The following is a 26748-nucleotide window of genomic DNA, read 5'->3' as shown; positions in this document are numbered from 1 at the left end:
TAACATTGCAGTTGCCTTTTTCTTCCTGTTTTAGATTTTCTCTCGATATTGATTTCAGTGCTCCAAAAGTAAGAGTTCCTATCAGAACCAAGGGCTTCCCACAAGTGATAGCCATTTTCTGTTGGATCTTGGCCCATTCTTGCAGCACAAGATGGTATGTTCTTTTTTTCTTAATTTTTTTTGTTTTCTTTAATGCCCTTTCAAATTGCTTCTCGCTACATTTTCATGGCCCGAAATGATCAATAATCGTTGCAGGATACTGAGATGATGAACAGAAGAAGAACCTGTATTTTCGTTTATTTATAATCAGAAGAGATATTGCTGCATTTTTTACGGATTGTAGTTCCGATTGTCAAATTTGCACCTTTGGAATCACCTGATTCTGATAACCTCCCACCGGTTACCACAGAAAGCGTTGACAATTTCTACACCATCATAGATAGGTGTGGAATGACTCTACTTGACGATTAGGTAATTACTCGATCATATTTCTAACCTTCTTTTAATGATTTGAGGTAAATGCTTTAGTTTTACTCTTTTTAGACCTAAGAGTCTACGGTAATTGTTTTATGCTTTTAAATCATTGAAGATCAAAGTACCTCACCCAAGTTACCCGTCAATGCGTATTTCAATTCAAGTGCCAAACCTCGGGGTCATTTAAGGTAATGACCACTCAGATGATCAATTGTGCATTGTACACATCCTTTTTTTTTTTTAAGTTGTATATTTCCTTCTTTTTATGAGATGATTTCATTTTTCCATTTGTTTTCCAGTTCAGAAAGTCTTGTTGTGCTGCAAGAGGATGGTTATGAAGGATATGACAATTCCACGACTTTTTTCTGTTAGTATGCCTTTTGTTCAGGAGGTAAGTCTGATGCTGCTAACAATAATTTTATTACAAGACAAATGAGATGCATTGTTGTTTGAACATAAATGAAGTTTATACTTTTTCTGGGGCATATAGATTAATTTGTTGTTCACCTTAAAATTATGGTTTGTTGCTTTTTTCTGTTTTAATGACTGCAAATTTTGTGTGCGGGCTAATGCAGATACAACATACTTTATGGAACTGTACTGTTCAATCACCATATCTCTAATCTTGAGTGGGCAGAACATCTTTTGTATGATAGGGGCTGTTCATCAGTTTTTGGTACTTGAAATAGGCGGGGGAAGGGGTAGGGTTCTTCATTTGGGTTGATAGTCGATACATGTACTGCTTGAAATCAAGCAATCCTATATTTAAGTCATGTTGACCCATTAGCCACAAAATTCATTGTTAGCGTCTTAAGGCTTCTAAACTTATTTTATATTGGGTGCATGTACTAGTTGATATCTTGTAATTTGTTGTATTCAGATTTTGCTTATTAATTAACCAAAAAATTCCTTATGATGGTCTTAAGCTGTAAACTGGCTATATTGGGTGCACTCACCAACATATTATATCGATAGTTTCTGCACTAGCTAGTTCATATTTATTTGAATTGTTGGGTCTACTTCACATGCTCTAAATAATTTCATATTATTTGTTCAAAAAATTATGGTTTGCAGAATTTTATTTTTGTTTTTTAGTCGACTCAATTTCACTTTACTGAATTTTCAAATTTACTTTCTTAAAATTGATTGCTCAAATGTTTCTTTGTTTATTGGATTTTGTTCTGTCATTCGTAAAGTTTTGTTTGTTGAGAAAGAAATTTTTTTTCCTGTCACTCATTTCATACTTCTCTTCTTGATTCCTATTTGTTGCCTTAATTATACCAGGTGGGCTTATTGCACAGTCATGATAAATATTATGAAGTCTTTGCATACTGTGTATACATGAATTTATGTGAAGAGCCAAAGCTTTCCCTAGTTTCTGAAGTGGAGAATCTGATTCAGATGATACAATGAGGCTGCTGGTGATCATTTACGATAAGGTCAACATGAATTGTCATGTTCTGCTATCATTGACAGTTTTGATAGTGGCAGTTGTGGTTGCTCTTGCCCTGTTGGACTCGTGTAATCGTATTCATGGTCTGCTTCACTTAAATTTATAATTCTATGAGTTCTCATAATAATTATATTTTATTAGTTAGTTTGAATTTTGTATCTGCTATGTGTTTATGTCGTGGTTGTTACACTCTCATATTGCAGCTTTCATTTTGGCTGTCGTACACAGCAGATGAGTGCAATAATTTCCGAATCAGATCTGTACATAACAATATCAAATTTGCCGTAAGTGATTTTCCTTTCTGACATAGCCCCTGATGTTTTCAAACAAGCTTCATCCGGATGTTAGCCTTTTTCTAAAATTAGGGAGCTTTAGGAGAATTGACTCTGATGCTGGATTCAATGGGGATTTTTAGCAATATAAGAAAATGTTCTTGATCGATAAATTATAGATGCTCCTTTTCTTTTGCGGTTAGGGTATCAACCTCGAGTTCTAGTTGTAGCTGATTGCCTTCCGGTTGTGGGATTTTTTTCTTCCATTACAGAATATATTTGGTACAGAGGAGTCATGGATCGTAATGATCATCCCATTCTTAAAACAGGAGCATAGTAGTCACGGAGTCTGTATTTAGACAGACAGACAATTTGGTGCATCTGTCTCCAAGTAGACTGGTACTAGCACATTTCTATAGCATTCAATATACAAATGATGGTTGTTGAAATTCTGTACCTTTCTCTTCTGTATCTTCTTTTGTAGAAAATGTGTTTTCTATATTCTCAATCTGCTTCACACGAAACACCCATTTACAGCCAACTAGGTTCTGGGATGGAGATGGGGGAACGAGAGTCCAGGTATTGTTCTTCAGCAAAGCATTGATCTCTTCAACCATTGCTGCACGCCATACCTCGTGTTTGGAGGCCTGAGTGTAGCATGTAGGTTCTGCAGATGCAACAGCAGTGAGGAGTGCACGAGAGATGGGATACTTAACTGTACCATCTGTTCGTATGCGAGGCTGAACAATGCCATTTTGAAGACGGGTTCGCCTGGGAGGATCCGGTGGTGGAGTTGGGTGATCTGGTGGTGAAAGGGAAGCCGCCGAAGCAGGTGGGGACGCCGGGGAAGGAGCGGCTGGCCGAGAGGACGGTGGAGCAATGTTGGGTGCTGGGTGTTGGCCATGAGGGAGGGAGGGGAGGCGCAGAGGAGGAAGAGATATTGGATCGAAAAGAGGTAAGCAACCTAAACTATGATACCATGTAGAAAATGTGTTTTCTATATTCTCAATCTGATTACAATGTACAATTATATAGCTAAGCTAATTGACTGTTATGCTACTGTTACAATCAGCTATAAACACTATTCAATTTTATAAATACAAAGATTCAAAACTGATGATCAGTTTTGATTGCACAGATCTTCAGTTACACAAATCTCTCTAACATCTTTTACCATATTCAACTGGCTCAGGCTTTGGAATCTGTAAGTAAGTTTGTTTAACCTAGCTATTAGTCAATGGATGCCATTAGATTGCAGAGAGAGCTTCTTGTTTAACTTACTGGACAGTGAATGCCATGTATATCTCTAAATAACTTTTCTGTCATATGCAACAACATTGGTCACTGATTTATCTGTTTATCATCAGTCTCCATGTGAGTCTTGTGAAAAAGTTAATCATAAGATTTATTTTAGTATTTACATTTATATTCTTTTTCTTAATGATTGACAATTAGTGATTTAGAAACTACATTTTCTTGTCCTGTTTAAAGGTCAAAACTCAGAATGCTTGGGATACAACCGGACAACCAGTTGTCATTAACACCGGTACCAATGCCAGTTCTCCTTAGACAACTCAGAGTCGAAGTTCTTCGCCACACTGCCATATAGTCACTTGATCTTTCATGTGAGTACGACCAAGTTTGTAATATCTAAAGGAAGGTTATATGATTCCTATATGTTAATATCTGCACGGTTGATTCAGGGACCTGAAAATCTTTCCTAACTAAAACCATGCCATCAGACACTATTGTAAACCTATTTACAGCACTTTGTTGAAACAGAATAAGATGATTCCAAATTAAACATGAAATATTTACCATTAGCTTTTTGTGGTAATTGGTATGTGATGAGACAGTTTCCGTATTCAAATATGAGCTGGTTTCATAAACTTTTTCCTGGGATAGAGTAGTGTCTCGTACAAAATTTTTTATTTTATTTTAGTAACTCATATTTCTGCCATTTGTACTCATGTATTCTGGCTCATCGGAAGAGCCACTGCAATGTTCGATACTTTCCCTGGGTTTTACTTTCCCAAAAATTGCTAATTACAATTTTAATATTGACGAATTTCAGTGTTTTAGCTACATATCCAGGGCCTCGAATTATATATTTATTTTATGGAATTTGCCTTGGCAGCAAAAGCAAAGGGTGTAGAGAACTTCTGATGTCAAGAGAAGAAGGTGGACCATTAAAAGTTTAAGAGATCTCTACACACAAGTCACTGCATATTAAGAAAGCCGCTTGAAGGTGCAAACTCTTGGCGGTGTGCGTTTCGTTCAAGGTGTTGGGATAAGATTATTTGGTGCAGCTGCACAGCCAGTGAGTGGGGTTCTGGATTTTCTGTCAAAAGTGCCAATGCAATCAGATGAAATTGCTTCAGCTATAACTTCTGAGGACCAACTCCTTAGCAGACGACTGCCTTTGTTATTTGTGATTTGGAGGAATACAAAGCACAAGTACAGGTACTAACTGTTTGACTGGCTATAAACCTCTCACTGGCATATTTAGAAATGGATGTGATCTAGAAATCGAGAAGGGTCATGCTTTTCAGTTGATTCTCAGCTTGGGAGCGTGCTTAATCATCTACCTTGATCGGTGCTTAAACTTAATCTTATTGCTTTGTCATGAAGGTTATATACAGGTTCCCGTTTCCCCCAGGTTGGTCTGTTTAAAGAATGTGGACAGTTTGCTTTATCAGATGCTTATAAACGTTCTTGTGGTCACTCATTGCAGAGTACTGCTGTTGCAAGTAAGTTGGCAATATTATAATCATTTCCCTTGCTATCTGTCCTTAATTTCCTTTCTATATACTAAAAAAGGACTCCATAATTTATAATTCAGCAACTTTTAACAATACTTCTTAGAGGGAGTTCAAACCAGCTGGGGATCTGTTTTCAGTATTGCAGTATTTACTTTTGGAGGGCCTGGTGGCAATGGAATTGGCATTTGAAAGCTTCACATTGGTTTATTTCTTCACCACGGATTCTCGGGTCATTTTCTTGACTTGTGAAAGAATACTTGCTGCGCACCTGCACGCCTTTCAAGTCAAACGGAGATTACCAGTTCCAGAGGGACCAACCCCCTCTTGTATCATCAAACCGTCACCCATTAATACAACACCAACAATGTTTGATTCGAAATTCAGAGCAATGCCTGCTCCCGCCTTCACAGGGGAGATCAATTGCTATGAGGGAGCATGCTCATGTCATAAATTTCATTCCTGACTCTCCCAGGTTGGTTAAGTGTATATATTTCTCATTACTCTTTTGATTGAGCAGTCATGGACAAAAACAAATAGATTTGATGCCATATGTATGACCTCTAACTGTCATACACTCATACCTTGAAGTTATCATCTTATGGATACAAATTAAAGGAAATCATTAGATATTTTTTGGTCTTGCATTGAAGTTTAAACAAAAATATAAAACTTCTAATAAGTTCATCTCGTGTCATTTTTTGACGGTCTATTGTATATAGATTGGTGTACTGATAATACTGTATTGTTTAATGTGACTCACAACACCCCCTACAGATGCCCACATTGATCACTTCCTCGTAATTGGGGTGTTACAAATGGAAATTCTCAATTTGCAATTTTGTCATCAAGGAAATTAAGTCCACAACAAAGAAGTGACAAGGCCATATGTGGTGATATTGCCAGTGCTGAAGTTAATAATAATAATAATAAATAAAAAAAGGGCTTAGAGTTTTGTCACCCCGGCGGATGCCACTTCATCGTAGTTCAGCTTTTGGCAGCAGTACCGAGTTTTGAAGTCATTGCTGGTGAGTTGATATGGTTTTTGTGAAACGGCTCTGGATGAGTTGAGTTATAAGAGCCAAATTGGATTTGCCTGCTTGCCCTCCGATCAGTATTGTGTTTGTCATGAGAAAGGATGTGAACTACTGATTGCTAAATCTGCATGCCCTCTCATGGAAAACTCCTCCTGTTAAATCTGATGGTGAGCTTTAATCCTTTATTTGCAGTATTTTTGCATGTTTGGTGACCTTAGTCGTGTACAAATTCAGCTTTCTTTTTTATTTTTTATTCTTGCTTTTTTATAGGACCTTGAAGGTTCAACATAACGACCTTGAAGTCACAGACGAAGGTAGATGCCTGTTGGTTTCAACTTCTTTTGAGAGGAAACAATTTCAAAGAGATTTGGTAAATCAAAATGTAACTGATAGAAGTTGCTAACTTGCTATGTTAGTCTTGTCCTGGTAGGAGTTTGGCAGAGCATTTGGTAGTAGCTACCATTCCCATTTGTCCCACAGTCCTCACTGGGAGATTTTATTGCATTTGAAGAAATGGCGAGAATTAAGCATGCAATATCAGGGGTATTAATGCAACAGTGATAAATGAGAATCATGTTAAATTGAAAATTTCCGTATGCGGTGCTTCTGATTTTCAAGGTAATGATTCTTCTGGAACAAATGAATTATATAATTAAATACCCCTAGGAGTGACGTCTCTGTCTCTGCCATAAATCCCAGAGGTTATTGTACGTGTTTTACCTTGGAGACTGCTTACAAATTTGTCCTCGGCGTCCATATGTGGGGTTCTATCGTTGCAGTGGGTTCTGGTTATGCGCGCATATGGAGTTCAAAGCAAGGAAATAAGATGCCTAATGTTAAATTCACGTTGAATCAGCTTGAGGAGAAAAATACAGGTTTGTTTTGCTTTAGTACTGTAAATATGTCTGGCTTGATAGATGCCTCCGTTCTTCAAATTGAACTTAATGTTCCTTGTTTACAGTGGCAGATTATTATTCTATATCTCTATCTCTATCTCTATCTCTATCTCTATATATAAAGGGAGAGTGTGACTGTTTTACTGTTCCTAACAAGTGTCGGAAAAGCCCTTTTTGTCCTCACTGTTGAGGAGAATATCGAGTTGATGGAAAAGTCGGTTTCGTCCTTGCTTTTCTCGGTGTTACCATCGGGTTTGGAATTGAGTGGCTCACATCAAGATCGAAAAAAGCGAAAGAAGAGAGAAGAAAGAAAAGAGGGATAGAAGATCTCGGTGAGTAGACAGTGTGGAAGGAGATCAAGATCAGAAAAAGGAGAGGAAGAGAAAAGAAAGTCGTTATAGGCATAACCGTCGGGTTTGGAACTGAGTCGCTCACATCAAAAAAATATCTCGGCAACAATAGACCGGCTGGAAGGTATTTGTGAGAATTGGATTTGTGGTTTTGTTCTTGATTGTTTTGAATCGTTTTGTGGGTTTTTTTCTTCTTTTATCAAGTGTTTTTGAGGAGGATAGTTGTTTTGGGATATTTTGAATGAACCGGAGGATAGCATAGTTTATGGTTTTGGGTTTCTGCCGACACAGAGTGTGAAGATTGAGTAGCCCAATTTTTTTTTTTTTTTCCGTTTCTCCTCGCTCTCAATGTTCCAGAAATACAGTGAGTAATTGAGGCTGATGAGACTCATGAGAGAGACAAGGAAGGGTGGTGATGTTGCTGAGTAATTGAGCTTCGTCGAAGATGGACAAAGCACAAACTTCCAGGTTTTCGTTCGTCTGCGGAATGGAATGGCCTTAGATGAACTGGGTCTGCAACAGCTTATCTCCATATTAATAATAATGACATCAATAGTTCAATTACTCAGCAAATTGATGAATAAGAGAAATTGATGAAAATTCGATCAAGACCATGCTAGAATGGTTTCATTGCTCAAATTTGGGTTTGGGGTTTGTTTGGGTGTTAGGTTGACTGCTGAGATAGTCAGGGAAGTGAGCAAGATTAATTGCCCTCTTTCTCCCTCTGATGACAAAACAACTTTTTACTGAACACAAAATGTAAAGTAATGAAAGGACTATTCATTACATTGTACTTCTCCTGTGCAAATAGAAATCCTAAATAACACTCTTTGAATCTCAACAAATCATAGTGACAGTATTTATTATTCTCTTCTAAAGTATCTATTTGTATTATGTATAAACTGATTATGTTTCATTCTAGCTATATTAACATGTTTCTGAAAACGATTGATGTGAAATTGTTTTTCTCTGATTTGCAGTCTGTATAAAATGTCAAGCATTGAGATACAAAAGAGAAGATGGCAAATCAGTTTGCGTTCCTTTTGGAGAAGGTACATAGCAATATTTTGATTTCTGAGATTGATTGGAACAAGTTAAGTATCGTTATCTTGATACTGATTGATTTTTGAAATTCTGCAATTTATCAAAACAAATACCTTTGTTCTTTGCTTCTTTTGTTAATCAAAGATCATCTAATTGAATTCTTTGTATATGAAACTTGATTTCAAAGTCCTCAACTTTTCCTTTATAGGAATAAGAAAATTGGGTACTTGGATACTAATGTCGGGCAACCTGAGTTTAGTCCTCCTCAGTTTCTATCTCTCCCTGTGCTAAATGAAGTCACTCCAAGTAATCGTTTGGTTTATGCAATTTTTTTTTTCACGTGGTTGCTTCATGGAACATAAGCTTTTTGTTGTTTGCACTTCAATCTGATAGTATTTATTAATTCAGGAGTTTTGGTTGGAGTTTAAACTTTTTGGTGGTCAACTGGTCACAGAGTGCTGATCAAAATGGTTAAGCCTTTTGACAAAGGATGATATGTGCGATTGTTTTGGTTGCCTGTTTCTCACGAGGTTTGATAATTACTTTCAACATTTATATTAACAATTTACTCTGTTAGTAATCGTATCATAAAGTTGTGTTACTTCGCGCTGATGCTTCTCTAAGATCAAGTTGATTAAAGGGTTGAGATGCCATATGTGATACAGCAGGACACCCAATTCTGATTATGGTTAGAAAATAAAAGAACTTGATCCGAATATTTTATACTGTTTTGCTCTTCCTGATGCTCTTTATTTTATGTCAGAAAACTATGTCACAAGATCTGGAGTTGGAATTGCATTTTGCGGTCATGTCTCTATGAACATTGCTGGGCAATGCTTATGTGGAGTTGGAATTGCTTCTTTTTTTTTTGGTATGTCAGAAAACTATGTCACAAGATCTGGAGTTGGAATTGCTTTTTGCAGTCATGTCTCTATGAACTTTTCATGGCAATGCTTATGTGGAAGCTGAAAGTATTGAGAATGGTATTGGTGTTCTGAACAAAGGTACGCGCCAATTTTGTTAGAGAAGAAAGTATTTACATTTTCGTTAGGTTGTGATAAATAGCATTACATTTTTTCATGTTCTAATATGAAGTCATTTTATGGGAGAAGACCTTCAATCCTCAAGTATGAAAGGGCTTCAGATTTGGAGCAGCAACTTGACTTTGAAGCACATAAGATCTAGAAAGGTACAAAAGTATGTTTAGATTGATTTTGTTATGCAGTTATTGAATGCTTCCACATTATTGTACGAAATGTCGATGTTTGCTGATTCTGACAAATTTTTATGTGTAAATGTAAGGAACTAGAATAAGGGGATTGAGTTTATGCTTTCGGCCAGGGGAGACAACATTCTATCATGGACTGGAGATGATTATTTTGTTGTGGATGATAAGACTGTTGCACATCATTAGGTAATGAACTATTGATGTCATTATTATTAATATGGAGATAAGCTGATGGGAGATAGATTATTACAAGCACAGTATCTGCTGTGCAGCTTGGTAATTTATATCTGATGGTAAAGGCTAAGAAGCAGATTCGTATTGAAAGATATTGTTATTAGTCGATGTATACACACACAAATACAACTTATATCATGCTCATTAGTGAGAGCTCAGTCATAATATACCAACTTTGACATCAAAATCAGATAGTTGATATTTAAATTTTAAAAGCTATATATATATATATATATATATATATATATATATATATATATATATATATATATATATTAAGTTAATGTCATTGCAATCTATAATGTCATCTCAGATACCGGTTGACAAATTTTTTAGCTTTCTTAGTCGCTAGAACTTCTTGATTTTTACCTTATAAAGTGTTTGCATTGCAGATTCAGGAAGGTTTAGGTATGCAAGGGATACATCATTCAGAAAGAGTCATTTGAACTTCTGGAGCCAGTCATCAGTTTTCCTTTGCATTGTACGTAAAGCACTACTTTGAAGTTGAGCATTATTGCATTGTTAATAGGAATTTGTACTTGCAATTGTTGGATTTTACAAATAATTAACTCAGTAATGCATGGAGTATGTAAAAGCTATGACAACAAGGTTTAAGGGTATTCTTCTTTTCTTATCAGGTGTGCTTCTTCAGACAGTTTTTCGGGCAGTTACTATGAGTACCTGACTCTGAGGCATGGTTTTATCTTGGTAAGTAAAACAGTTTTAAAACTCATTCTCTTACATTTACGAGGCCTTAGGTCAGACTAAATCTCAAATTCTATGGTTTGTGATTTTAGGCACATTTAGCACCTGAGATCATTTATTCTCATGCTAATGGGTGAGAGGAGGATTTGGCAAAGGACTGGAAACTGCACTCGAAGCATCTTTGTTGTACCTTACGATTTTCTGAGGAGGTGAAACTGGTCACCGGAGACCATAGAAAGAAGGTCATTTTGTTGAACTTCGTTGTTTTCTTTGGGGCTTTTTGGTTTCTGATTGGTTCAAGACATCTGCTATTGGCTATTGCTGAATATATAATTCTATTTCAATTTGTTGTGAAAACTAGAGAAATCAGGTCAGGAAAGTTTTTTTTTTTTTTTTTTTAGAGTTAAATACTATTTACTACCCTGTGGTTTGGGTCCAAAATCGATTCAGTCCCTCGACTTTTAATTTCATCAAAAACACCCTCACACTATTATTTCTCATCCAATAGATCACTCCGTCATGATTCCGTCAAATGGAGCCGTTAAGTAGCTGACGTGGCATGCCAACTGAGCACAAGTGGGGCCCACATGAAATGAAAAATTCCAAAATAAAATTTCAGAAAAATAACAAATTTCTCAAATTTCTCTCTCTCTCTCTCTCTCTCTCTCTCTCTCCCTCCCTCCCCTTGGTTTCTCTCTCATCTTCCTCTTCAATACCTTCTTACTTCTCTATCGTCTGTGTCTTCTTCATAGCAGACAATTATCTCAAATAAATTCCCAGTTGTCTAATATACACAACAAAAGAACATGGCAATTGGAACTGTGAAACTATATGAACAAAACCCAGAAAAATAAAACAAACAATTGAAGATTGATGACTCTAGGAATGAATTCGAGTATTGATTATCTGGGCATTAATCTTAGCAATTGACTTTTATTAACTAATTTTTATTTTGGATTGCTAATCTGGAAAAAGCCGAGCTCGGAGTAGAAGAGAGGGACAACATCAATGATCTCGATGTCGTCGTTTTGGGGGAGACGCTGCCGAGGAGGATGCCATTGACGGTGGAAGCCTTGTGCTTGAGAGCGTGTAGCACCATCTTTATGCAAGCATTCTGTGCGATCTCATAGCGTAACTCGCCGCCCATGACTCACTCGCTAATTTGGAATTCCATTGCAGAGAGAACTACGAGGGACAGAGAGAGCAGAGATTCCGATATTCACTATTGTTTTTGATCAGCTAAAATCAAAGAACTCCACATGCTCATCAAAGCAAACAATCACAGATAACCAATGAATCAGAAACTCAATTTTTCACAAAGCCATCTCGAAATTTGAACATCGAAGCTAAAAGAGAGTCATAAGACTTAAACAAGAATTTTAGAACAGACCCATCTGAGAGCCCCGAAGTTCAAAATCTTCCGCCCACCCAATAACGAATGCTTGAAATTCTTCAGACCCAGTATCAGAATTCCGCCCATCTTCGAAACCCAGAACCCAATTTCATCGATTTCTTCGGTGCAGGACATCTGTACCCAAGCAGTGGAGTTGTAGTCTTTTCAGGTCGACTCTGAGAAGGATCAGTGTAATGGAATTTGGTTGGGATTAACAAAGAAGAGAGTGGAGCAGAGGGAAAGAGGGAAGAGACACTCTTCTGCTATGAAGAAGACACAGAAGACAAAGGAGTAAGAAGATAATGAAGAGGAAGATGAGAGAGAAACCGCGGGGGGGGGGGGGAGAGAGAGAGAGAGAAATTTGTTATTTTTCTGAAATTTTATTTTGGAATTAATTTTTCATTTCATGTGGGCCCCACTTGTGCTCAGTTGGCATGCCACGTCAGCTACTTAACGGCTCCATTTGACGGAATCATGACGGAGTGATCTATTAGATGAAAAATGATAGTGTGAGGGTGTTTTTGATGAAATTAAAAGTCGAGGGACTAAATTGATTTCGGACCCAAACCACAGGGTAGTAAACAGTATTTAGCCCTTTTTTTTAATAGGCCAGGAAAGTTATGTGCAAGGAGTTGGAGAGATATTTTATTTAATATATGATTTGTGTCCCTGATAATTGATTTTGAGAAATGGTATAATCTTGGGTCAATTTGATTTTAATTTGTAGTCTTGGCCTGCATTTCTTAAGAGTAGCTTGAAAGTTGGTTATTGAATTTGATGTATGAAATTCCCATTTGTGTTTTTGTTTTCAGGTAAATTTAAATGTTGAAGAGCCTAACGTTAAAAAATTATATGAAGGCATAGATGGACGGGGAGATATGAAGCTCATTTATGGAACAAAGGATCTTGGAATCCAAGACAAAGGAAGAAGGGAAAACAGGTAAGTACTTAATTTGCTAGCTAGACTGCTCAAAACCACTTAATTGTCAGATAAACATATCTTCAATCATCTAACACAAAATGTATATGCAGGGGGCTTATGACGAAGAAGAATCCACAGCAAAAGCATGAGTTGGCAGCACTCTAAGTAGCGGGGAACATCAACTTCTACAAATTGATCTGTTGAACGCTAACAAAAAGAAGAGTACTTGCCTCTCTAAGAAGCTATTTATTCATCTTCAAATTAATAAGCAGTTAAGCAGCCTACCTTAACTGTTGTAAAAATTTCAAGAGATGAATTTGATCTATCTATTTACTAATTATTTGATAGCTTTTTGTTCAAACATGTTAAATATCAAAGTCATACAAAATTGCTCTCTATAAATGAGTGGATGTAAAATGACACGTCTTCAATTTTTCATTTCTGTTTGATTAAGTATTTACTAGCAATATATAGCTCTCTATGTACCCTTTTAAATTTTAAGGCAGTTGCAATTTCAAAGGAATTGGAAGCGAAAACCCATTTTAATGTTTGAAAAAAGAAAAGGTCATCGCAAGGACCCAGTAGTGGAACAAGAAGAGGAAGAAGAAGCTGCATACATACAAAGGGAAAATGGTAGCAAAATGGGCATTCACTCACCCGCAGCAAAGTGCGGGCTGTATGTTACTCGTCCTTATAGGGGCGGGTATGGGCCATGGGCCCCCCAATGTTTTCATATATGAAAGGTGAGTTAACTGTTCACAACTGTTCATGTAACAGTGGAGTGACGGTTCTGCCCTTGGTTTTCTACGACAATTTCCAGGCTGCCGAGTAGAGTCGGTATTTTGGACTTCAGTTGGGCTTATTGAAACAACAATTGCTGCTGAATACACCGAGTCACCGACTATGAATTTTTTATTTATCATTTTTTTTTTTTTTTGGTTTGTGTGGGATTACTTTAGAATGATCGAGAGATACCGAGAGAGAAAAAGAGAGAGCGAGACAGAGAGCTTCAGGCTGCGTTCTATCTACTTAGGGATAGAGAGAGAGTTTGAGACTGAAGAAGAGGGAGACGGGAAGAAGTTGATGCTCGATTCGAACAGAAATTGAGTGAACTGATCATCCCAGGTATTCTAGGATGGGTTTGAATTTGTTTGATTTACTTTTTTGTCGGTCTCTCAGCTTTTCCATCATCATACATCACTGTTTTGGGTTTTTCCTGTTCAAGAACCAATCTAAGTAGTTTTCAATTAACCTGGGTTTGGATTTTGTGGTTTTCTTTTCAGCAAAAGCAAAAGCAACAGAAGAGTTTGGGTTTCTTTTCTTGGTAGGATTTGGATGTTCTTCGGTTATATCATATTGTGGTTTTCATTGTGTTATTTGTGGCTGAATTTTATCTGATATTAAACGGTGGCTTCCTTGATTTCATGGATTTGTTTTGTGATTTTTTATCAGATTAGTGTATGCGATTTGGGCTTTGTTTGGTAGTCTGGGTTTTAACATTTAATCGGTTCCAAGATCCAATCTTTTTTGAAGATTCTGAGGGAAAATGATTGGGTTAAAAAGAAATAGAACAGGTTTTGTTTTTAATCTTTCTCATCTTTGTTATCGTTTAGTGAATTGTGAGTTTGTGTTGACGCGAAAGATTCATCATAAGTTGTATATGCTTTATATAGTTAGCAACTGATGTATGAATAGGACTGAAGAATGACTGAAGAATGGATCAGAATGCTTCTTATTTCAAATATAGGATGTAGGAAGTTGTTTTTGCTCGGTTTCCATAACAATTATTATATTATCTAGAAAATATAGAATGTGTTTTTTTTTTCTCTCTCTCTTTTTTTCCCCTCTCTACTTCTAGAGGCAGTTTGTTTGATTGTTCATATCTTTGAGAAGTTGTTATGATAATTGATAGGTCAAATTCAATGATCAATTTTTGATGTGTTATTTTGGGTTTTCGGTTTCATCTATTGTTTCATTGTCTTCTGCAGTTCTCAATATTGTTGACTGGAATATTTGGCTGTTGTTGCTTTGTTGATTCGGTACTGTTGTCTCTACCGTGAAGGTGATCAGGTATGAGCTTTCGTTCTTATTGTATGTGGAAGTATGGTTTTATATTTTTGGTATCCTGGATTTTGAGAAATAAGATAGTTACAAACAAGTATTTGGTTTATCATTGAAAGTATAATCTTATGTTTTTGGTATGCTGCGTTTTAATCCTCAAATGTTAGACTCTGCTAATGAAAGTAGAGATTATTGTTTTTTACTGTTTTTTTTTTTTTTTTGGGTTGTTTTTATGTAGTTCAGACTGAAAATTTGTATATAGTCAGGAAGTTGGCAACACCATTTTTTTAAACTTCTAAACATAGAAGTTTTAGACTTGAAGCAGTTTGTTCCAAGGTTAGCATTCTGTACGTATGCTAAAGAGAAACCAGCTCTGGAATTTTAGTTGGTAAAGGTCTTTTCTATTTCTCTGGTGAATGCTATGTCATGCGAACAAATTTATAGAAATGAATTGCTTACGGTAGCTTTTTTGTTTTTTTCCTTCATGCATATGTATGGAGACAAGTAAATTTGGTGCAGTTTAATACTTGCGCTCATGGTTGTAATTACTTTCTGTTTTCAATAAGAAAAAAAACAACTTAATGTTTTTATTGTTTGCTGCTTTATACTTTTCATTTGCTGGTTTCTTAATAGGCATCTACTAATTTATTAAAGTAAGAACAATTTCTGTTCTGATTCTGTTTACGAGAGCTTATGTTAAAGTCAGTTTTTATTGTCTAATGATTGACTTTACAATTTTGGTGTTGTTTTGTTTGTGTTTTTTAGATTTTATGCAAAAAAATTTCCATACAAGTTTGCTGGCACTGTTCCTGTGGATATCATTTGTTATTATTTTGGTGTCGTATTCCTCATCAGGTTTTGTTCTTTTTATTATTTATAGTTAAGAATTTGATTTTAATTGTTTTTGCAGTACGTTTGGCTATCATATCTCTGTATATGGTTTGTATATCTATGTGATTATCAACCTGTTCAAGTGGTTTTTCCTTTGTTCTACAGATCTTAGGAACAGTAGCCTGTCAAGTCTTTTAATTGGTTTGGATTCAGGTATGAGTCTGTAATTTTATGTTTATTATTTTTGTCACATTTTGCGGTTCCTATTTGGTAATCAAGATTTTGTGCTTGGATTTGGAAATGAAGTATGCATGTGTTTTGATTAATTTGTTTCATGTTCTTCAGTGCTGTGAGACATACAACCCTGTTTTAGTAAATGTTAAGAAATAAAATGCTTTGAGTTTACAGTTTACACATACGTTGGAGAATTATAAAGTATAATTGTTTGTATACAGGTATGGGTCCGAAGAAATGGACAAGAACAAAAAGACTGTTAGAAGACAGTTATTGTCAAAATCGTAATAATGAAAGGGAAATGCAAGCAATTCCTATTTCTGATAGTGCTGAAGAGCAGGAAAGTCATTTTACCAGATCAAGCCGTGGTGAGTGAGCATTAGCAAGTTTCTGATATTTTTCTCAACCATTTTGATCATTTTTATCTGTTTGCTCAAGTTCAGTTATATTTGATTTTGATTTTTGTACTGTTTTATATGGTTTCTTCACTTTGCTTATTATAAATGTGGATACCAGTTTAGACTTGGAATAAGCTAACAGGTGATAACTATGTTTTTGTAATCATTAAATAAATGGTTTTCATGTGTGTTGTATATTATATTTTATCATTCTTATCTTTGCATAAAAATATAATATGTAGGCATCCCTATTTGTTGTTGTACTTTTGGTTTTTGTATTTGTAATTCTCTCTCTGATTCTCGAAAAACAGAAAATGAAGGAAGCCTTTTTGATAAAATCTGAGAAACTCAGAGACAAAATCTGATTGTTTGCATGTAGGCACATATTCGAAGACAAAATGGACAAGAACAAAAACATTGTTAGAAGACAGTCATTGTCAAAACGATAATGATGAAATAGAAATGCAAGGAATTCCTGTTTGTGATAGCAGTGAAGAACATGAAGTTCATTTTAGCAGATCAAGCCGTGGTAAGTATGCATTAGCAAGTTTCAAATGTTCATTTGAGTGCATGGTTTTAGCAGAAACTTTATGTTTTTTGTGTGAGTGCAATGTTATTGATATCAGTCAAATTGCATTCGTAGGCATTCAGTTGGTGATGTCAGAAGAGAATCAATGTTTAAAACATCAGCAGAATTCCGAAAGTTATAGCACTACCAAATTTAACCATACTCCCAAGCGATTCAGAACTAGGGAACAAAGCTCAGGTGCAATTGCTAATTCAAGTTTGTCAGCTAATAGAATCTCAAATATGGAGAATCCAGGTACCATATGCAATTTTGAGAATTAGTTTAGTATCAAAGATGGCAGATAATATGTAAACGGTTTTGATACATTTATTTTGATTTTTATGTGTAGGTACATCACAAGTTTTACAAAGCTCCAACAATTCTGAATTTGTAGAAACTGATGAAATTAGAGGTTTGATTTTTGCATTTATTCATTGATCAAAAGTTCGATAATGTAACACATTTTTGTTTACAATGTCACTAATGTTTACAAAACTTTATATTCAGGTGAAGGTTTACATCTATTTGGTCAAGCTTCATACCAAAGAAGTAGAGCAGGTTGTTTTTGTGTAATTTCATTTGTTCTTTTCACTGAACAACAGTTGAATAAATTATTGACAAAATTGTGCAACTGTGATTACAGGATCTACAATCAGATATGAGGATTCAGGAGATGATATCCACACATGTAATTATTGCAACGCATGTTTCTGGTTTGGAGAAGCGAATAAACAATCGTCCTCAAGTGCGCCTCTAATCTATACAAATTGTTGCAAAAAAGGTCAAATCAAGCTTGAACCATCAAAATCAACACCAGAATTTCTTGAAAGATTATTGGATCCGAATAGGAGTTCTGAAAGCAGACTTTTTAGAGAGAATATCAGGATTTACAACTCGATGTTTTCTTTTACATCAATGGGGGCAACAATTGATCAAAAAATAAATACTGGATCAGGTCCTTATGTTTTTAAAATTAACGGTCAAGTACATCATTTAATGGGTTCTATATTACCTTCTGATGGGGAAAGTCCTAAATACGCTCAATTATACATATATCAAGTACAAAAAATGAAGTTTTAAACCGTCTTAATGCTATTGATCCTACTCATACGAATACAAATATCAAACTAGATATTGTTGAAGGACTTATAAAAATGTTTGACGAAATTAATGAATTGGTAAAAGAACTTCGAACAATTAGAGATAAATTTGAAAATCGTTCTTTACCTTCGTTAAATATGACAATACTTAATCGTGAACCTACTGATAGTAAACAATATGAAGCACCAACAAGTGAAGAAATTGGTGGTTTAATAGTTGGTGATATTGGAGAACATAATTCCAATAGAGATCTAATTATTGAATCAAATAGTGGAAATTTACAACGTGTTTCTAAAATACATCCAAAATATATGGCATTACAATACCCAATACTTTTTCCTTATGGTGAAGATGGATATAAAATAAATTTACCAATGCAGGGAATCAAAGGAAATTCCACAGAAAAAAACATATCAATGCGAGCTTACATTACATATCAAATTCAAGACAGAAATAATGAAAGAAGTACTTTATTGAAAGGTGGATGACTATTTCAACAATTTTTAGTTGATGCTTATGCAACTGTTGAAGAAAGTCGATTAGATTGGATTAGAAGGAATCAAAAAAATATTCGAAGTGAAATTTTAAAAGAGCTTTATACTGCAGCTTCAGCTGGAATTAACAACAGTCGTGATTTAGGAAAAAAAAATTATATTACCCAGTTCTCATACAGGAAGTCCTAGAGATATGATTAATAATTATCAAGATGCGATGACAATTTGCAGACAATATGGTAATCCAGATTTATTCATCACTTTCACTTGCAACGTCAAATGCCCAGAAATAGAGAGATATCTAAACAAAAAACCTAAATATAGAGCTGAAGATAGACCTGACATAATCTCAAGAATGTTTAAAATAAAATTACAAGATATGATTAATTATATTAAATCTGGAGAACCATTCGGAGAAATTGATGCATATGTTCATACAATAGAATTTCAAAAAAGAGGCCTTCCTCACGCTCATATGCTATTTTGGTTAAAAAAAAATTACAAATGTTATACAGCAGCTGATATAGATTCTATCATTTCAGCAGAATTACCAGATAAAAATATTGATCCAGAGCTTTTTAAAATTGTTAGTGAGTTTATGATTCATGGACCTTGCGGACAATTAAATTCAAAATCTCCTTGCATGCGGAATGGAAAATGTTCCAAATTTTTTCCAAAAGCATACTGCCCAAATACTATATTTGAAACAAATACACCTTCAATATATAAACGTCGTAATGATGATACAAAATTCGTAATAAAAAATAATGTACATATTGGAAATAATTTTGTTGTTCCTTATAATCCAAACTTATTATTACGATATAATGCTCATATTAATGTTGAATCATGTTCTCAATCAATGTTAATTAAATATTTATTTAAATATATTAATAAAGGTCCAGATCGAGCTCGAGTTTTACTGTATGAAGATCTGAATGATGAAATTACAACTTATCTTAATTGTCGATATTTTACTGTTTAACTTATATGAATGATGAAATTACAACTTATCTTAATTGTCAGATGAAATTACAACTTATCTTAATTGTCGATATTTTGTAATTAAGATATGAAGGAAAAATTGTTTTAGCTGTTGCTTCATCAGGAATCGCCTCATTAGTACTTCCAAATGGTCGAACTGCTCATTCTCGATTTAAAATACCTTTGACAATCAATAATCTATCAATATGTCCAATAAAAAAGGGCACTCATCTTGCAAAACTAATTAGTAAAACAGATTTAATTATTTGGGATGAAGCTCCAATGTCTAATAAATATTGTTTTGAATCATTAGACAAATCTTTATGTGATATTCTATGTGATCCAAATGATATACAAGCTAACAAACCATTCGGTGGTAAAGCTATATTATTAGGCGGGGATTTTAGACAAATTTTACCTGTTGTTACAGGAGGAACTAAAGAACAAATAATTGAAGCTTCATTAAATAGTTCATACCTTTGGTCGTCATTTAAAATATTTCATTTAACAGAAAATATGAGATTATCAAAAAAGAATTTAAGTGATGAAGAAAAAATGAATATTTCAAGTTTTGCAAACTGGCTATTACAAATAGGAGATGGTTGTATATCTTCGATAAAAGAGCAAAATGATCAAGATGCATCCTGGGTTGAAATTCCAAAAGATATACTTATTCATACGTATAGAAATCCAATAGAAGCAATTTTTCTTGCAACTTATCCAAATTTTTGTAGTAATTACAACAATTTTAACTACCTAAAAGAACATGCAATTATTACACCTCGAAATGTTACAGTTCATGATATAAATAACTATGCTATTAATTTATTACCAGGCGATAAAACAACTTATTTAAGCGCTGATAGCATCTTATTAAATTCTGGAAGTAATGAAAACATAAATCTTTTATATCCAATAGAATTTTTTAATAAACTAGAATTTAATGGATTACCATCACATGAATTAATTTTAAAAATTGGAATGCCTATTATGCTATTAAGAAATTTAAATCAAACATGTGGTTTATGCAATGGTACAAGATTGATAATTACAAAATTATTTGATCGATTAATAGAAGCAAAAATATTAACAGGAAACAACGTAGGCCAAAATTTTTTTATACCTAGAATTGTTTTTCCTGCATCTGAAAACAAATGGCCGTTTATTTTTAAAAGGCGACAATTTCCAATAAGACCATGTTATGCTATGACTATCACTAAAAGTCAAGGTCAATCACTAAATCAAGTTGGGATATATTTACCAGAACTTGTTTTTACACATTGACAATTATATGTAGCGCTTTCACGAGTTACATAAAAAAATGGATTAAAAATTTTAATAAATAACAATAATGAGACACCAAATAAATACACTAAGAATATAGTTTATAAAGACGTATTACAACATTTGTAAATGCAATAATATGTCACATTATACATTTGCGTACATATTAATGTTTCTGTACTAAAATAAATATTGTCATCTTCAAATCATCTTTTGGCTCATTATTCACCATTCACACGTGAAATAAAAACAAGCAAAATAAACAGCCCAGCATAAAATCATGATTCACAAGTGAGAGAAAGCATTGTTTGAAACCTACCAGAATGTCTGCTAAACAAATAGTTCAGCCTAGAAGAAAATCTGGCAATAAGCACATACAGTTGAAAGAGCTTGAAGGTTGGGGAGGATTCTAGAGTTTACAATAAGACAAATAGTACTCTAAGGGGATGCAATCTAGGATTACATTTTTGCCCTGAACTATTCAATATATAAGAGATATCTCCACCGCCATTATCATTCGAGAAGGCTCTGTTCCTCTGTCAATATGAAGACCTATCTTCAGCCGACATCATCCTCCTCCGTCACAATCAAGATCGGAAAAGGCTTGGTAAGATTCGGGTTTCATCTAAACCAATTTCTTCTATCAAATCATCGATCTTAACTGATACTATATTATTGCATTCGAGCCTAACCTTTGATATTTTCGTTGTTAAACAGCTCCGAAACTATCAGTTTTGAGTCTTCCCCAGTTCTCAATATTGTTGACTGGAATATTTGGCTGTTGTTGCTTTGTTGATTCGGTACTGTTGTCTCTACCGTGAAGGTGATCAGGTATGAGCTTTCGTTCTTATTGTATGTGATTTATCATTGGAAGTATAGTTTTATATTTTTGGTATCCTGAGTTTTGAGAAATAAGATAGTTATAAACAAGTATATAGCTTATTGATTGTATTTGGTTTATCATTGAAAGTATAATCTTATATTTTTGGTATGCTGCGTTTTAATCCTCAAAGGTTAGACTCTGCTAATGAAAATGGAGATTATTATTATTTTTTTTTTTTAATATAGTTCAGACTGAAAAGTTGTATATAGTAAACATAGAAATTTTAGACTTGAAGCACTTTGTTCCAAGGTTAGTGTATTTCTAGCCATTTGACGTTGCAAGTGAAAGTGATGAACAAATTTGGATTAGCATATTCTCTGCAAAGAGAGAAACAGAGAGAGGCAGAGAAAAGAGAGAAAAAGTAGATATTCAGGATTGAGAAAATGTAGGTGTGTTCGTTCGATTGGAATTTAATTGGTTTTGATTTTGCATGTCCGTAATCAGTTCCGCAGATTACAAACTTATCATCATGTTTGTATATAAGAAATATGTTATCTCACTCACGGATTTATTTCACTATGATCCAACCAATGACATATATAAGAAGATGACTGATCAGAAACCTCTCAAATTTAGGACCCCAGACTGAGTTGCAACTGCTTCGGTCTTCATTGCCTGTAGACATGAAAATAAGCCACGCAGTGTAAAAGGTACAATAAAAATTTTATACGACATGATTAGCTTTTTTGGTTTTTTAATATGCATGAGGAAATAACTTAACTCTATGGATTTCAAGTAGAGATGTGCTGAGCAAATGAAGCTACCAAGAAAGAAATTCCCAGATCAAAACACTTCATCATCAAATACTTGGAAAATGAGGATTAGCAAATAGAAATTATTTATGCTGCAGAGTTTCTGATAATCTTGCTCAACAAACTATCGATTATACTAATCATATCATTTCTATCCCAATAAGTTATATTCTCTGTTTTCTAATGAACTTTGGACTTAATGGTTTCAGACTAATTGATCTTTTGGTTATTGATATTTTGACTTGAGATACCAAAGCACGAAATTGATGTTTTGATGCCTTTTAACTTTCATAATTAAATCTTTATGTGCAGAAAACATTCCAAACTTTGCCAACGTTTGGGAATCTCAAGCAATTGAACTTGGACCTCCTTTCATACCAAAGTAAAAGTAAGGAAGGTAATCTGGTACCTCTTCTATGCCAAACCTGAAATACTTATGAAATACTCTAATTTAACTAATTTCCGACAATTCTCAAGTTTGTTTGTAATAGAAATAAAACTTCTTTTTAGCAGAAATGAATGATACAACTATCAGACTTTTTGTAGATCTTACTATATATATATATATATATATATATATATATATATATATATATATATATATATATATCCTATCCAGAGCGATGCCTCGCTCTGAAATTTGAGAACGAGGCTAGGGTTTAGGGTCACTTTTTGGTCGCATTTCCACATCTTGACCATTCAGTTTTTAGCTACTAATGTATAGATCATCTCTGCAAAATTTCAACCAAATTGATGGTCGTCAAGGCATTGATAACTGCCTTAAAGCTAGTACGGTTTAGGTTGGACAGATTCAGTTCGTCCACTGGTTTAAGTGAGTTAGATACCTTAAAGATCATCAATTTGGCTGAAATTTTGCATACATGATCTATACATTAGTACCTAAAAACTGAACGGTTGAGATGTGGATATGAGACCATAAACCCTAACCTCGCTCTGAAATTGCAAAGCGAGGCCTCGTTCTGGATAAAATCTGTATATATATATATATATATATATATATATATATATATATATATTTTAATTGTTAGGCACCAAACAGAAAGATTGATCTTACTCAGACTTTTTGTAGATTACATTTCAGGTGTCAAGCTTAATAATGCTTCAGAGAAGTTAGGAAGAAGTTTGTTACAGGAGCTTCTGTTGTTAAGGTAATATATTTTCTCAAATTGAGCTCATTTATTTGCAATCCTGTATGTAAGTGGCAGCACTTCAGTTTTTTTGGAAAAGGTACCAAATAATGCAACAGATATTATAAATCAGAGAGGGTAAAATACATTCAGTTAATAATGAAAATATTTTCAGAAAAAATAGAGTCCAACTCGCTACGTGAAAATGTTGACATCATGTCCACAGTAAGTGAACTTCTATCCAAAAGCTTATCTGAATACTACGCTGGTATAGTTTCCATTGTTACTGACTTTAGTTTCTTATGTTGTTACTCATCTATCAAAAGAAATGAGTTGGTGAACAACACCAAAGTAGTAATTGATGGTAATCTGATCACAAGCAGGGGACTTGATACTGTTATCGAATTGCATTCGCTATTGGTAATTGCATGATTTCTGCAGTGTCTTTATGAATACCTTATCTTCTTCAATATATTGATCCCTGCATCCATACTATGTAGAAATTCATGATATATTTCCCCATATGTTTTTCAGTGTGTCAAACTTGATCGGCTTGCACTTCATCTAGATTCTCATGTTGCTTCATCCTCCATATTAACAAGCAATGGGAAGATTTGCTTCCATCAGAGTTTGTTTAGGTATGCCCAATCAACTCTCTTTCCTTGGAGGAAGTGCACATCAACTTCAAATCTGGATGGGGAAGGATGCATAAATGAATCATCTGTGATTCCAGGTCTTGGTTTGCTGATAACTTCTAAACAAAGGAATCAGTCATGAAGTTCATGAAACTTGGTTGCACTGATGACTTCTCACACTATAAGGTAAAAACACACATGATTAAATATGAAATTATTTTCAAGATATGCTGCATCATTAATGAATACAAGGTTGTTACTAAAGGACTCTTTTTTCTTTTTTTTTTTCCTGCTGCTAGCAGAAGTGCTGAGTTCTTGGACAACTGAGGAAATTGAGAAGGGAAACTTGATATATAAGTTTCAAACATTCTTCAAATCTTGCATACTCCATGGCTGGAGGGACGGAACTTCCATTATACAAAACACGAAGGTTAAATGAACGTGAAAGATTTGTTTGAAACTGAAAACTTCATTTGATTATTGTTAGTTGTTAGATCACTTAAAATGACAGAAATTGATAATTGTTATACGCCCTAAATGCAGTTATTTGTCTATACAAGCGGATTTATTTGTAATAATAGTAAGTCCCGCGGCAACGCGCGGGCAAATTTCCTAGTTTCCTTGATAAACCAAGTATAAAATCGATGAAGTCAACAGTTTTGTACTTACTCCCAATTTACTATAAAAATTGCCTTTCATCCGTTTTGCTTTTTATTTAATTAATGTTTCTTACTTTCCAACCTTCCAGGCATCCTTTTGCTATTCACGATTGTGGCTTTTGAATGTCTCACTATTCCAAGCGACTTCATGCTTTTTTATTGTCAAAAAAATACCTCATGCTTTTTCACATTTTATTATTATAAGTGATTAAATAGTCATTAAAAAGCAAAAAGGAGTCACCCTATTTCGACTTCGACACATCGTCTTCTAGGTCCCAAAAAAAAAAAAAAAAGTTATTGTATGTTTATTTCCAGCCTCTCCAAGGTTCGGCTCCTAATTCCGCCACTGCTTGTTTATGTATTGAGCCATAGATCTCTTCACACCGAGGTGGACACACATGCGCGCACTTGGTTTGTTCAGGGTGTTTGGGTCATGGAGAAGGTAATGATTGTCTTCAAATATAAGACCTTTTTCATTCCCAAAAAAAAAAAATATAAGACCTTTTTCATTTATGGATAGGACTAAGTTTCAAAAGTTAAGTTTTTGTTTTGCAGAGCTCGATCCTAATTCCAATAATCATGTCTCATTATTCTGGATGGTTCACAAAGTCAAGGTTCGTGGTACGTTCGCAAAGAAAACTTCTATAAACGTTTATTTATTTATTTTATTTTTTTTGTTAAACTTTGTTAGTTTGCTACTGTTCTCAAAAGCTTTAGGTTATGGGTAAAGGTAAATCTATTAGCACTCTCGACTTCTGGATTCCTTTTTAATGTAAGTTATCCATCGATACTGCTTTGGCTTTTAGATATCTCCAGTTCTGTTGATTTATGATTCCCCATGTGTTCATTTGCCCCAAGCTTGGAAGTTATCTTCCTCCTGGACTCTTTAAAAGGTCACAATTATTATGTCTTTATCAAACTGATCCCTTCATGCTTTGATTGTGAAAAGGGATCAATTTTAAAAAATAATAGTAAGTGATATACGTTGTTCAATGATACCAAAGTATATTGAAAAAGATAAGAAAATTAGTCCTATTTTTGGTGAATTTTCTTGAACCATCTGTCTTATTGATGTGGCCCTAGCCTCTCTGGGGTAGGTCATGTTGTGTAATCACTTATATTAGAATATATGAAAAACTTGTCGTCCTATTTCAAAACAAAACAAAAAAATCCTCGTAGTTTGTTTTTATGTACTTTTATCCATCGGTTGCTTTGGTTTTGGGTTCTCCGCTGATAACTAGTTTCTACCAACAGGATCGAAAATCATTCCATGTTTATATCCAGCCATATTCAGCAAGTGGACGGTCAGTACGTGATACATGGACCTTTTTTTCTTCGTAATAGGAAGGTCTAGCTTGGTAGAAGAAATTTATCCTGGTAAAGTTTGGAATCTGCGATAAGCAAAATCGAATAATTCCCTTAGAAACTACTAGAAGGAAATTGTATGATTATAAGAGAAGAAGAGGGAGAAGAGAAGAGTCAATTGCAGAATGATTTGATGATTGAAACTTGTGGCATGTACTGCTCTTTATATAGAGATCAAGAGGTGCCAAAGACACCCTTTCAATTTAAACATAATTGTTCAATATAAAGTATGTACCTCTTCATAATTTTATCTTGTCTTTTCTCTATAATCATAAATCTGATTATATATATTTTCAACCATCATGCCTCTTCAATTAATTATGTAATATATTTTATATATATAACTGAAATTTCCAACAATCCTCCCCAATTTCAAAATATATATAAAATATGAAATTGACATAATTCTCTCAGTTCAACTCTTCTTATAGTCATACATATATGATCACGCATACAAGAAAGGTGTACGTCTTTCGAATTAAACCTTCAATTAGTGTAAGTAAGTCAAAGTATGAATGAAAACCTTGGTGGTCGCAACTTAAACCAAGTCCTCTTATGTTAATACCGGATTTACCACACACATG

The 26748-nt window shown here is 34.4% G+C and overlaps 1 protein-coding gene and 1 long non-coding RNA gene across 15 annotated transcripts; both read left to right on the top strand.

The window, feature by feature from the left end:
- Positions 1–13723: 13723 nt before the first annotated feature.
- On the top strand, positions 13724–18362 carry LOC133712380 (uncharacterized). 4 transcript variants are annotated; one of them, XM_062138491.1, is made up of 11 exons: positions 13724–13892; positions 14051–14091; positions 14756–14837; positions 15594–15683; positions 15825–15872; positions 16115–16261; positions 16671–16820; positions 16935–17114; positions 17209–17271; positions 17367–17417; positions 17503–18362. In XM_062138491.1, exons 4-11 carry the CDS (start codon positions 15599–15601, stop codon positions 17937–17939), a joined length of 1161 nt encoding a protein of 386 aa, XP_061994475.1. In that variant the 5' UTR covers positions 13724–13892; positions 14051–14091; positions 14756–14837; positions 15594–15598; the 3' UTR covers positions 17940–18362. The 4 variants fall into 4 exon arrangements, with proteins under 4 accessions (XP_061994475.1, XP_061994474.1, XP_061994477.1 ...); XM_062138490.1 differs by lacking the exon at positions 14051–14091; XM_062138493.1 differs by lacking the exon at positions 15594–15683 and having other exon boundaries at positions 13725–13892.
- A 2704-nt stretch (positions 18363–21066) lies between these two features.
- LOC133710422 (uncharacterized) lies at positions 21067–26412 on the top strand. Of its 11 annotated transcripts, none has more exons than XR_009846656.1 (12): positions 21067–21329; positions 21440–21553; positions 22182–22255; positions 22670–22754; positions 23448–23526; positions 23681–23730; positions 23832–23925; positions 24040–24143; positions 24239–24326; positions 24443–25241; positions 25355–25571; positions 26054–26412. It is a non-coding gene; the product is annotated as an uncharacterized LOC133710422 (long non-coding RNA). The 11 variants fall into 11 exon arrangements; XR_009846658.1 differs by having other exon boundaries at positions 21073–21329; positions 25341–25420; XR_009846652.1 differs by having other exon boundaries at positions 21074–21329; positions 23460–23526; positions 25355–25420.
- The last annotated feature ends 336 nt before the right edge of the window (positions 26413–26748 follow it).

This window comes from Rosa rugosa, chromosome 5 (genome assembly GCF_958449725.1).
Source record: "Rosa rugosa chromosome 5, drRosRugo1.1, whole genome shotgun sequence".
Lineage (NCBI taxonomy): Eukaryota > Viridiplantae > Streptophyta > Magnoliopsida > Rosales > Rosaceae > Rosa > Rosa rugosa.
The sequence above is the reverse complement of the archived record's forward strand: the minus strand, read 5'-3'. Positions and strand labels throughout refer to the sequence as shown.

Coding starts and splice junctions, on each gene's coding strand:
- LOC133712380 (XM_062138490.1), top strand. CDS start 15,599: ATGCAAAAAAATTTCCATACAAGTTTGCTGGCACTGTTCCTGTGGATA. Junction 17,115..17,208: donor CTCAAATATGGAGAATCCAG/GTACCATATGCA, acceptor TTTTATGTGTAG/GTACATCACAAGTTTTACAA. Junction 17,272..17,366: donor AGAAACTGATGAAATTAGAG/GTTTGATTTTTG, acceptor CTTTATATTCAG/GTGAAGGTTTACATCTATTT.